The 14,228-nt window shown below is 36.6% G+C and overlaps 1 protein-coding gene across 1 annotated transcript; it reads left to right on the forward strand.

The window, feature by feature from the left end:
* Positions 1 to 3,003: 3,003 nt before the first annotated feature.
* On the forward strand, positions 3,004 to 4,335 carry LOC143028765 (uncharacterized). Its single transcript, XM_076191135.1, has 2 exons — positions 3,004 to 3,031; positions 3,128 to 4,335. Exons 1-2 carry the CDS (start codon positions 3,004 to 3,006, stop codon positions 4,333 to 4,335), a joined length of 1,236 nt encoding a protein of 411 aa, XP_076047250.1.
* Positions 4,336 to 14,228: the final 9,893 nt, after the last annotated feature.

The following is a 14,228-nucleotide window of genomic DNA, read 5'->3' on the forward strand; positions in this document are numbered from 1 at the left end:
GTTTACAATATTACCAATGATGAAATGATCCAACTTATACATGCCACCACTAATGTTGAGATTAATCAATTCAAATTGCTTACTTAGACCACTTTCTATAATATTTGTGTTGACAAATGAATTATATGATCAAGATGGTGAAGCCTTGCCCAGTCATTGTATATACTGAATTGTCACTGGTTCGTGCTATTTTGTTTGTAATTCACACTTTTCCTTCTGGAACCCTGTCCAAAGCTTTCACAAGGTCTAGGAAACAGATGTGATAACCAAATGCATGTTCCCGGTTATTTCTGGGAATAATTTAAAAGTCGGCTAACTGTTTCTCTCTCTGGTCGGTTTTCAAATTGACTTTGAGCCAGGACACTACCCACTCAGGATTTCAGTTTTCTTTCTAGTATTTCTTTCAGTTTTCTTTCTAATATTTATCAGTGGTTCTGATACTAATGGGTTGTCCTTACAGTATTTGTGAAGATGATGGAAATTAGTGATTGGTTCCATTCATCTGGTACTATTCCTGTATTTCTTGTATACACTTTAGAAAAACACCCGTTACTTTCATTGTTTTCATTGGAATCGTGTTAGGACCTGGGGATTCAGTGTTCTTCGTCAATTTAACGGTTACTTTTGGATCTTCCACGTTTATTGATTCCTCTTTCACTTCATTATATAGTGTTTTCATTGTCTGTTCATCAGCCATTAGGATTTTAGGTATTCTGTCATATAACCACAAAGTGAAATGATTTATCTTTTCCTCCATTTCTGCTTTTACTTCTGCCCATCAACTAACTTTTTCTATTTTTCACCTTTCTCACTTCTGTTATTCTAGATATGTTTAATTTGACACTGTAGATAGTTTTTTCAGACATCCTCAGTACTCTTCAATGAAATTCCCTTTAATGTTGTGTATCTATTTCTCAATCTTTGTTTTGGTCTGTTCCAAGTTTCTTATTTCAATTCTCTTTATATTTGTAGTATGCGTACTTGGCTCTCCGCGTGTATGGAGAACTCATTCGTCACTAACAGATTGTTTCTCAACCAGGAATCTATAAGTATTTTTCCTTCATCATTTCGTTCTCCAGCATCAAAGTTGCCGATCATGACCTCAACAGCACCAGCTCCGACATGACAATTTAGGTCACCCATGATGATGATGTTGCTCTCATTGGAAATTGCGTCTAGCGTGTCTTGTAGAAATGGTGAGGTTATTGAATCCAGGGAGAGGAATGTGGAAGAATTTTACCAAGGATTTTACATATATAATATCGTGGTTAAGTCAGTGAAATTCACCAGTAGATAGTAGTGTACCAGAAATTACAAATGAAGAAATAGCAATGGCTCTAAAAAGTATAAAACAAGGAAGAGCACCTGGTGATATTATATAAATAGATCTTCCGAGAGATGAAAGGAAAGATGTTCATTATAGACTAGCTCAGATGTATGTCCAGCAGTTGGGAAAGCGTTCCTGAATCATGGTGTAATGCAATGAAGATTTTGCTTTATAAGAATGGATACCAATTAACCATTCAACTTAATATGAAATAAATGTAAGCCAAATAAACAGAAAAAACTTAGAAGCGGACACTCAAGTATAAATCATTTGCAGAGAAATACTCAACCAATTAAGATGATAAAATAGAATAAACATCTTTGTTTAAAATGTTTAGAATACGAAAAGGTCTTTGATTCTATAGAACAAATGGTAACACTAAAGTCACTATGCAAACAGATTTCCGGATAGCAGAAGGTATACAAAATATGTTAGGTGGTCTGAAAGTAATGGTTTCAAAGTAGCTTTGAAGATGAATAAGAGTAAACACAAAGTGATATTTAACTCAAATTTCTTGAAGAAGTTGAAGAGAATAATTAGATGCTAATAAGAATTAAATATTATAAAAAAGGAACTAAAAAACGTACCGTAATTGGTTGGAAAATATTTAGTAATTATAAAAAAGATTATGAAAGGATCTCTATTTATGTCTGAAAAACAAAATTTATAATCAGTGTACAATACCAGCTATGATTTATGAATACAAGACTTGGAAAAGGACGAAGATGATAGAGATAAAACCGAAGACTGCGCAGAGGAGAATGAAGAGATCAAGTTGGATAAAAGAGAGGAAGTTGAATTGGGTAGGGAAATTAGCGTGAAAAAATGATGGGTGATGGGGCAAGTGTGTTACTGACTGGATGCCGTAAAATGGGAAGTGTTGAAGGGGACCAGAGAAAAGGAGGAGAGATGAAATAAATGTTTTGAATAGATGAGGTGGCATATGTTGGCGATTCGTAAAATATGGGAACAGCCTTTGCTTAACAATGAGATCAAAATGGTAGATAAATTCATTAATAGATACATCATCTTTATTACTGAAGAATACTCTTTTAGAGAGGATTTTATTTTACATGGGAATTACGTTGGAGCACACAACATATAACACTGATAAACAGATAAATAAATAAACAAATTAATAAATGAACAAGTAAATAAGTATGAAAATCAGCATATAGCTAAAAGCTTTTTCCAAACATTTTTTAATAGACAAACAATCAAATTAAGACGACAAAAAATATATATAATAATGATCTAATTCTTCATCTGCGACTTGAAGTCTAAGTTATTAATGAAGAAAAACACATACTTAACGATAGACAAAAATATCTCATTATATATATACCGGGTAATATATTTTCCCTATACATCCTGTATTGTTGGATTTATGATGATCATGCGAGTAGATGAAGTATAAAAACAAATAAGTATTATGCAGTCATTGTGGAATAAAAGATCTGCGACACGACTGAACTCTCACGGTAATCTAGGAATCTTCGTGTTCAGCTCTCCACCACTTCACTGCACCCACTTCCTCAACCCCACCCCCCTACTCCCGGGTGGGGCGAGAAGAATGGCGAGGTGATGGCGTCATGCAGTGAGACGAGTATATAAGGCTGCTGCTCTGGCTTTCCAGCAATCCATTTGGGATCTATATTCTAAAGCGTTCGCTTGCAATGAACACGAAGGCTCTTTTGCTTGCAGGTAAGAATTCATTCTTGATATTTTGATACAATCTGAACTAGAAAAAATTGATACATACGTATATAATTAATTTCTTTAACAATGCGTTACTTTCAGTTCTGCTCGGCATTGCTGGAGCAGATAAACTGCCAGCATCCACCTACGGGACTCCATCAGTGGGAGGCTTCAATGGGGCATTGAATGGAGGTTTCAACGGCGGATTAAACGGAGGTTTCAACGGTGGATCTAACGGAGGATTCAACGGAGGGTTTAACGGAGGTTTCAATGGCGGATTCAATGGGGGAGCTAACGGAGGTCACAGCGGTGGTTACGGCTATGGCCCTAGTCAGGCAGAACTCGAGCTCCTCGAACTAGGCGAGAACATCCCCGGAGGAGGAGTGCCCGGACAGGACTACCCGGTTCTCTCGGACATTCCCGAGACTGGATTCGCCTGCGAGACCACGGGATATCCCCACGGATACTACGCTGATACCACAGGCGAAGCCAGCTGCCAGGTCTTCCACATCTGCCAGACGCGTCCCAACGGCTACCAGAAGGATTCCTTCCTGTGTCCCAACGGCACCATTTTCAACCAGCAGTACCTCGTGTGTGACTGGTGGTTCAATGTGGACTGTTCTCAGGCCACCAACTTCTACTCCGTCAATGAACTGATTGGACAGGAACCCAATGCCTACGGAGTGGCCAACGCTCTCTCTGCTGTTTACGGTGTCCCTGGTCAAGGCAGTGGCAGCGGATTCAACGGTGGCTCCAGAGCAAATGGTAGCGGAGGACGACGAAATGGCAGCAGCCGAAGGAACGGCAGTGGACGGTTGGGCATCGGCAGTGGATTTGGTGCCAACAGTTTCAGTGGTAATGGTTTTGCCAACGGTGCATCAGCCCCATCAACCTCTTATAGAGCACCTGGCCAGACCAACGGCAATGGACTCAGCGCCAACGGTGTAAATGGTAATGGACTTGGTAGCACTGGTTTTGGTGCCAACGGCTTTAATGCTAATGGTTTCAGCAACGGCGCATCAGCCCCGTCAAGCGCTTACACAGCCCCTGGCCAGAGCAACGGTAACGGCCTCAGCTCCAATGGTTTCAGTGGTAATGGATTTGGTATCAACGGTTTTAACGGCAACAGATTTGGTAGCAACGAATTCAATGGAAATGGCTTCTCCAGCTCTTCGTCAACATCTTCTTCAGCTTATAGAGTTCCAAGCCAGTCTATTGAAAACGGTTTTAGTAGCGGTCTTAACGGGGGTCGTGGGCAAAATGGAAATGGTGTTGCGTCACCTTCAACTTCTTATGGTGCCCCATTCTAGAGTGAGCCTTTCTAAATGCCAGGTGAGACTGAGTCTCCTTTGATCCTGAATTGTACAATACAAAACGAATTTATTTAGAGATGAAGTAATATATACCAAAGCGGGCCAGTAAGATCACAAAATGTAATATACATATAATATAATACAATATATATATATATATATATATATATAATGTATATATATATATGTATATATATACATATATATGTATGTATATATATATGTATATATATTATATATATATATATATATATGTATATATATATATACATATGTATATATATATATATATATATATACTGTATATATATATACACATACATACAATTATGATAATTAGTTTGGTTCTTTTTCTATAAAACAATCCATGAGCAATTCCAAATTTCCCAATAAAATAGTGAATCATATTGACTTTTATAATTGGAACCCTTATTTGTAACCCAATAACTAGGATGAGAATTTGTATCGGTTATTCTGTATAAAACATATTTCTAAATGACACTTGTGAACACTCACCTTTATGTTAAGTAGGATGCTTTATCAATATCTATTAATTATCCACATGATTTATCTGCAAGTTTGGGAATGATTTTAGGCGCTGGATTTATTTTTCATCTTGATATTATTTACATATTTCACTCTCTCTGGGGGATCATACCACGCATTTTCTTATCTTGAGGAGATAATTATTATCTTTTTTTATTCAAAATATTTTAATCCATGTAGTAAGAAATACCTTAACATACTATAGTAATAGGGGAAAAAAGCCTTGGTATATGTATGTAATACATACGCTTATCCCACATTTCTGTTGGTATATTGATTGTTGTGTGCAGGGATGACCCGTCATCCAGGAGGTGCTCAGATGGGAGGGAGGGTGGGAGGGGTGTGGAGTGTATGTAGGGATGAAATGGGTGGGAGTGTTTTTATGCCTTTCCCTTTTTGGCTACCTCCCTTGTAAGGGGGAAAAAGCCTTGGTATATGTATGTATGTATGACTCTAGGTGTATCTAGTGTCTAGATCTTTTGGAACAACTGGCATTCCTCTTTTTTTATCTCATGATCATTCCATCACCAAAAACGTGTTACCATATCTTGCTGTACCTTCCATTATGTCATTAACATGGATAAGAAATATTACAAGCACTAGATAAAGGTACATATAATCAGTCCCCACACTGATTATATGTCAGACTTCACCATCAGGGCCTTCAACAGAAGGACCCTCACTCATCCCAGTATTTGGAATGCCACTCATCAAGAGAAAGAGAGAGCAACTCAACTGCTGGTTAACAATGGCTACCTTAACAAGAAAATCAACAGGATTATTAAACATGAAATAGGTTACAATAAAGATGAACGGGTTACAGTGCATATGAACGCATATTAAAACAAACAATCAAGAAATTTGTCAAACCCACCGGACCCCAAGATTTCCTCGATGATGACATTTATTATACAAACAGGAGAACCTCATCATTGCTCATGCATGAAAAATAGTCTTTCCATGAAAAACCGAGACCTACAACGGAGTCATTTTGTCTATAAATACTCGTGCAAAATAGGAAATTGTGTATCCCTACCTTCCTCATACATAGGATACACAACAGCACTTAGTCGAAGAACTACTCTCCACCCCCAAAACCGTACACCAAAAACTCACACTCTCACATATCACAACACTACTCTAACAATGAAAACGTTGGTGGAAAAAACAAAACTCATTGAACAAACACAAGATACCTAACGCTTATAAATTTTCGTGGCCCTTCTTATTAACGAGAAGTCTCCAGACTTAAATATCCAATCTAGATACCTTGCCATAATTTTGTTTACGAAGTCCACCACCACACGGACTTGCACCATCCCACGGAGATCCACCACCCTATGGAGTTCCACCACACCACGGAGTCCCACCTCCCCACGGAGTTCCACCACCATTCCTCCCCCTTGATCATTCGCACGTGACCTCACCCCAGGCCATAAATCTTCTTCTTACCAATATATAAATCATGTCATTTATTGTAATCGATATCACTTGAAAATGTACAAAGTGTACGAAACGTCATAATTATATTGAGAACGCTCCACTTTGTTTCATTATGACTTTTGCCAGTAATAGAGGGAGTAATTTCTGTGCTTAACTCTACGCATAAGTCTACAGTTCGCGATGTAGAGTATCAACAAGATCATAAATACAAAAGTCGCCGTATTCTTTTACCATATATATATATATATATATATATATATATATATATAGATATATATATATATATATATATATACATGTATATGTATATATATATATGTATATATATATATGTATATATATACATATATATATACATTTATATATATATATATACATATATATGTATATATATATATATATATACATTTATATATTAGATATATATATATATATATATATATATATATATGTGTGTGTGTGTGTGTGTGTGTGTGTGTGTGTGTGTGTGTGTGTGTGTGTGTGTGTGTGTGTGTGTGTGTGTGTGTTTGTGTGTGTGTGTGTGTGTGTGTGTGTGTGTGTGTGTGTGTGTGTGTGTGTGTGTGTGTGTGTGTGTGTGTGTGTGTGTGTGTGTGTGTGTGTGTGTGTGTGTGTGTGTGTTTGTGTGTGTGTGTGTGTAGGTTATGGTACTTTACATTTGGAATTGTGGTGAAAGTAACTCGGATGGAGTTCTTGGCTTTGATTCTCCAAGTTTAGATCTGTCTACAAAATACACGACAAACTCCCACCATAACTCGGAGTGTTGCCAGAAACATAATCTATGTACTAATTTACAAGGTTGACAATCAAGGAATAAGAAGGCTGTTGCCATAGCAACTGAAGGAAAATTTGGAAGGTTTGGTCCAACGTGGAGAAGCGCCGGCAGAGATTTTTTTGTGTCCGAAGCAGGTGGCTGACCCGAGATGCAGCTGGGCCATTTGTCCAAGTACAGGGCTTGACCTGAGATGCCGAGAATCTATTGTCGTCAAAGGGGCGTAGTCGGAAAGGTCGGTTAGCTTGGTCACTAAACAATGAATGTCCCTAAGAAGACGGCAGTCTCGTCTTATCTAAAAACACCATTGCTAATCTAAAAATACCATTGCTAATATTAATGTTAGATCCTTCAGATTCTTTTTTGTCATACAACTTTCAATAATGTTTCTATTGGCAAATGAATCACACGACATAATAGATGAAGCATTAAATCAATCAATACGATGATCATAATTTCTCATATGGACAAACAGCGTACTAGACGCTTGTGCTGTTTTACACTGTACTTGTGTTGTTTAATCCATGTATATACCCTCTACTAAAATAATTTAACTTATCAAACTAAATATTAAGGGTTGTAAATTTGAAATTGACGGTCAATCTTATTTTCAGGAATTTGGTATGGCAATGGTAATCCACTATCTCCAGTCCATAGCAATCTCTATATGGATTTTTTAAGATAGACTATTAAGTGAAATTTTACCACCAAATGCAATTTGGTATAGATATGTTGACGATGATCTTTCCCTGTGGCCCAGCTCTGAGGATTTAACTGCATTTCTACAATCTCTGAATAACTTAGTTCCTTCTATTAATTTCATTATTGAATTAGAAAGTAATACTAAATCCCCCTTTTTGGATTGCCTAATTCATAGAAATAGTAATAATTTTAAGTTTAGTGTTTATAGGAAGCCGACAAATGTTTTTTCATATATTTGATATTACTCGGCTCACCATGATAAAGTAAAATATTTGGAACATGTTTTCTTCTATGTTTTTACATGCTCTTCGTATTTGCAGCTCCGAATTTATTGATGAGGAATTTGAGTATATTAAAATACCCTAAAATATTTTTAGATCACGCTCTCGCTGCAGTGAAAAAATATATATATATATAGTGTTTAACCATCCCACTCCTTTGATACTAAGAACCTTCTGGTTTTACCACTCATTAACAATCTGGCTTAAATTTCTCACATCCTAAAAACATGGAATAATAAAGTTTTACTTCATAATACATATACCTTTAAGAAATTAATTATTAGAAATTCACCTAGTGTCTCAAGTGGCTGCATACACAAGATCCATTGCAGATATTGAAAAAAGTATTACCCTGGGCAAACGGCCAAGGAAATATCAACGAGGATTAAACAACACGAGTAAAGTGTAAAAACACCCCATTAGTCTAGTGCGCTGTTTATTCATATGAGAGATTTGGTCATCGTAATGACTGGTCTAATGCTTCATCTATAATGTCATGTGATTCATTAGCCACTAGGAACATAAGTGAAAGTTATATGATAAAAAATCCGAAGGATCTAACATTAATGTTAGCAATGGTATTTTTAAATTAGATCATTTTATAATTGACGAAATTTGTAACCACATTACGTTTTTTAAAAAATGATTTGGTTTTATGTATTTTAATGTTGATTTGTTACATTTCTTCAATGTTTATTGTCTGTACCTTTCCTAGTTTGTTTTTATACCTCTTATATACCTATGTGTAAGTTTTTTTCATTTGTATTCCCCTGAAGATGTGAAATATCACGAAAGCGCTTGGGAATTCTAGTTTCTCTTTCGATTTTCTTTGTGTTTATCAGCAATTTATTGGATCACGTGGTTTTGTGATATTTTTGCACATGTATACACACACACACATACACACACACGCACACACACACACACACATACACACACACACACATACACACACACACACACATAAACACGCACACACACACACACACACACACACACACACACACACACACACACACACACACACACACACACACACACACACACATATGTACATAAAAAATAGGAAAAGGTGTACATTAATTGCTGGTATAACAAAAAATGTAGTGAGACAAAAGATAAAAGAGACAAAGCTTGGAAAAATTAGAAAAAAGAAAAAATGGAAGGTGGCAAATACATATCAAACTAAGAAATGAATATGTGAAAATACACAGAAAAGAAAAAAGAAACTATGAAAAAGGCGTAACAGACAAATGTAAAGATCAACCTAAGTCATTCTATAGATATGTAAATAGTAAATTAAAAAGTAAACAGGAAATAGTAAAACTACGTCAAGGTAACATAGAATGCACAGAGGGTAGATAAATGGCTGAAATTATGAACAAACATTTCAAATATGTATTCACTAAAGGAAACGTACAAAATTGGGATGAAGGAAGGGGAGGAAGATCCCCCCTGATGAGAAAAAATAATTGTCACACAGAAAGAAATAAGGGACTAAATAATGAGCCTTGATGTCAGAAAATCACACGGTTCGGACGGAATTGCAAACTGGATACTAATAGAATGTATAGATGAACTAATGGATCAAATATGTAAGATAATAGATTGCTCACTCAAAGAAGAAAAGTACCGGAAGACTAGAAAATGCCTATATCATACCAATATATAAAGAGGGAAACAAGGAAGACCCAACAAACTATAGACCGGTCTCCCTTACAAGTACAATAGCTAAAATTTGTGAGAAAGTTATCAAAAGTAGATGGAATAAACATCTGGAGGGGAACAATATACTAAATCCGAGACAATTCGGGTTTAGACGGGGAAAAACATGTTGCACAAATTTGATAAGTTTCTGTTCAAGGTTAATAGATATAATACAAGAAAGGATCGGATGGGCAGGATGTGCTTTCCTGGACTTACAAAAGGCGCTTGATAAAGTACCACACAAAAAACATTAAGAAAACTCAAAACAACAGGAGTTATATAAAGAAAACTTTTTCAATGAATGGAAGATTTCTTGCATGGAAGAAAAATGAGAGTGGTGCTCAGAGATAAAAACTCTGCTTGTGATGAAATGAGAAGTGGAGTCCCCCAGGGTTCAATACTGACTCCGATAATGTTTGCTATATATGTAAATGACATAGATGAAGTTGTAGAATGTTACATGAACTTCTTTGCAGACGACGCAAACTACTAAAAAATAAGTACAGAAAAAAGTGTGATTCGCAACAGAGAGATCTGAACAAGGTCTGGGAATGGAGTCAGAAGTTAGAGGTGGGCTTCAACCTTAAGGAATGCAGTATAATGGAATTTGGAAAAAGTAATATATATATATATATATATATATATATATATATATATATATATATATATATATATATATATATGCAATAAAACACTAGGAGCGTGTGTTCACAAATGCGTAAATAACCACTAGGAAAAGTAAACTAACGAAGCAGAGCGCTTTCGTGTAATTACATCTTCAGCGCAGATACAAAAAAGGAATTATAAGATGAAGAAACAAGGTACAGAATATATGACATAGTGAAGAGGGCATTCGGAGAGGTAGTGGAAGAAGTACACGTGACGGACGTATGGGCCGTCCTGGTAGCCAACAAGTATGGGACGTTTGGGCCGTCCTGGTAACCAACAAGTATGGGACAACTGCTCATAATTTATATTACAATTCAAACAATTTTGAAATTTCATGAGAAATAAAACTATCTAATTTGTACAAACCTTGATGAAGATTAACATTTATCCCCTTACTAGATTTGATCAAACTGCATTCAATTAAATTTCTTTCTGTTATGTTGTTGTTGTATGTGATGACTTTAGCGTTATCCCAGTCAACTGGGTAGTTAAAATGGTTCATGTGGTTGAATATACCGCTAGATTGGTTTCCCTCTCTAACGTATTTCTTATGTTGATTGATTCGTGTTGTGAGTGTTTTAGCAGTCTGACCAACATAAAACTGATTACATGATTTGCAAGGTATTTTGTACACACACCCTTTATTACTATTGACAGAATTATTTATGAGCAGTTGTCTTACAGTGTTCTTGTTATTGAAAACTACATTAATGTTAAATTTACGTAACATATTTGGAATATTTTGCAGGTTCTCTTGGTACGGTAAAATTAGCAAGTTATTCATATTGAAAGTTTGAGTTGACCTAAGGTTGTAAAATGTCCTTTTAGCACGATTGTAAGCTTTATCAAGAACATGTGTGGGGTATTGTAGCTTAGTACCAATGTCGTAAATACATCTTATTTCATCATCGATGTACTCTGGGCTGCAAATGCGTAGGGCCCTGAGGTACATCGACGAAAAAACAGATATCCTTACGCCATCAGGGTGTGAGGAATAATAGTGTATATATGAACAAACATTGGTTGGTTTGCGATATACACTAAACTTCAACTCACTTTCACGGCGGTAGATATTACAATCAAGGAAAGGCAAAACGCCTTCTTTCTCTATCTCCACCGTGAACTTAATGGAACTGACCAAATTATTAAGCTTACATAAAAAATCATTTACATTATCTTGAATGGGCCACAGACAGGATGTCATCAATGTACCGCATCCATGTAATGTTGGGGGGAATGATCTTACTTAAAATTTTGGTTTAAAAAAACTCCATATATAGATTACTCAATACGGGGGAGAGAGGATTACCCATGCTCATTCCAAATTTCTGAGAATAGAATTTATCATTAAATTGGAATTTGCAATCTTTAACACACAATTTGATCAGTTCAATTAAGGTGCCTGAAGGTAATGGTAAATCGTGCTTATTTAACTCTTCTTTAAGATAGATTAAAAGGTCATACAAGGGAACTTTCGTAAACAAACTAACAATATCATAACTTACCAATTTAAATTCATAGTCTGGTTTTACCTCACTTAGTTTGTTAATGAGGTCCAAACTGTTCTTAACATGTGAAGTGGAAATAGTTCCAACTAGTGGACTAAGAATTGTTACCAACCATTTCGAAAGTTTGTATGAAGCTGAACCTATTGAAGAAACGATTGGTCTTACCGGGTTATTTGGTTTATGTGTCTTAATTAGACCATACATGTAAGGCAAAGGAGGGCTGATAGAAATAAACTTTTTGATTAGTTCACTATTTCCACTTAACAATTCTTTTATCTTCTTATTGAAATGGCTATTCACTGATTCAGTAGGATTCTTTAATGTAGTTTTCAATAACAAGAACACTGTAAGACAACTGCTCATAAATAATTCTGTCAATAGTAATAAAGGGTGTGTGTACAAAATACCTTGCAAATCATGTAATCAGTTTTATGTTGGTCAGACTGCTAAAACACTCACAACACGAATCAATCAACATAAGAAATACGTTAGAGAGGGAAACCAATCTAGCGGTATATTCAACCACATGAACCATTTTAACCACCCAGTTGACTGGGATAACGCTAAAGTCATCACATACAACAACAACATAACAGAAAGAAATTTAATTGAATGCAGTTTGATCAAATCTAGTAAGGGGATAAATGTTAATCTTCATCAAGGTTTGTACAAATTAGATAGTTTTATTTCTCATGAAATTTCAAAATTGTTTGAATTGTAATATAAATTATGAGCAGTTGTCCCATACTTGTTGGTTACCAGGACGGCCCAAACGTCCCATACTTGTTGGCTACCAGGACGGCCCATACGTCCGTCACGTGTACTTCTTCCACTACCTCTCCGAATGCCCTCTTCACTATGTCATATATTCTGTACCTTGTTTCTTCATCTTATAATTCCTTCTTTGTATCTGCACTGAAGATGTAATTACACGAAAGCGCTCTGCTTCGTTAGTTTACTTTTCCTAGTGGTTATTTACGCATATATATATATATATATATATATATATATATATATATATATGTATATATATATATATATATATATATATATATATATACATACATACATACATATACCAAGGCTTTTCCCCCTTACAAGGGAGGTAGCCAAAAAGGAAAAGGCATAAAATCATTCCTACCCATTCCAATCCCTGAATACACAACACACCCCTCCACCCTCCCTCCTATCTTAGCTTCTCCTGGATGACGGGTCATCCCTGTACCTTGTCCACTGCCCTGGGTCAGAAATAGTGTCGCAAGACACAGCACATCTACAGCAAGGCCGCTTCATTAAATCGGCGACCCCGTCCCCCCCTGCATAAAAGGAGGAGACGGGGAGAAATCCCTTCAGGCTGCGTAAACTTTTGCATACATACTACCCCATCCCCCCGCCCATTCCACCTTATGCATCACAAAATCATCCATATACAACCATTCTCCATTCACCCCTGTCTTCTGTCTACTCCCGTCCCTCCTCAACAGACATTCCTCTCTTCCCCAAAGCCCCCTTCACCCCATCCATCCACCTCATCCTAGGACGTCCCCTCATGTTCACTCCCTCCACATCTGCCTTCCATACCTCTTTTACTAGTCTTTCTTCACTCATTCTTTCCATGTGTCCAAACCATCCTAATACTCTTTCATCAACTCTATCTCCCAACTCCCTTTCCACCCCCGTTCTCCTCCTCACCTCCTCATTTTTCACTGTATCTAGCCTAGTAATCCCCATCATACTTCTCAGACACCTCATTTCAAACACATTCAAACTCCTTCTCTCTTCCTCTCTTATGTTCCATATTTCTGACCCATACAGTGCTGTTGGCACAATCACTCATTCAGTCTCCTCTTAGCATCCATCATACTTCTCAGACACCTCATCTCAAACATATTCAAACTCCTTCTCTCTTCCTCTCTTATGTTCCATGTTTCTGCCTCATACAGTGCTGTTGGCACAATCACCATTTCATATAGTCTCCTCTTAGCATCCATTCCCAAAAGTCTATTCCTCATTACACTCTTCAATCCACCAAGGCATTTACTCGCTTCTCTCAATCTACATTCTACCTCCACCTTCACTCCACCTTTTCCTGCCACATTTGCACCCATGTATCTAAAACTATCCACTTCCTCCAGTCGCCCTCCCTTAATGCTCACTTCCAGTCTACTGCCACTTTCACCCCATTGTACATCTCATCACCTTACATTTATCCACATTTATCTTTAGTTTTCTTCTATCACATAC

The sequence above is a fragment of the Oratosquilla oratoria genome, chromosome 10, assembly GCF_046742065.1.
Source record: "Oratosquilla oratoria isolate Oo_2021 chromosome 10, ASM4674206v1, whole genome shotgun sequence".
Lineage (NCBI taxonomy): Eukaryota > Metazoa > Arthropoda > Malacostraca > Stomatopoda > Squillidae > Oratosquilla > Oratosquilla oratoria.

What these genes read in the sequence shown, in the direction of transcription:
- LOC143028765 (XM_076191135.1), top strand. Translation starts at nt 3,004, where the DNA reads ATGAACACGAAGGCTCTTTTGCTTGCAG. An exon ending in GAAGGCTCTTTTGCTTGCAG is followed by an intron (nt 3,032 to 3,127) that starts GTAAGAATTCAT and finishes CGTTACTTTCAG; the next exon opens with TTCTGCTCGGCATTGCTGGA.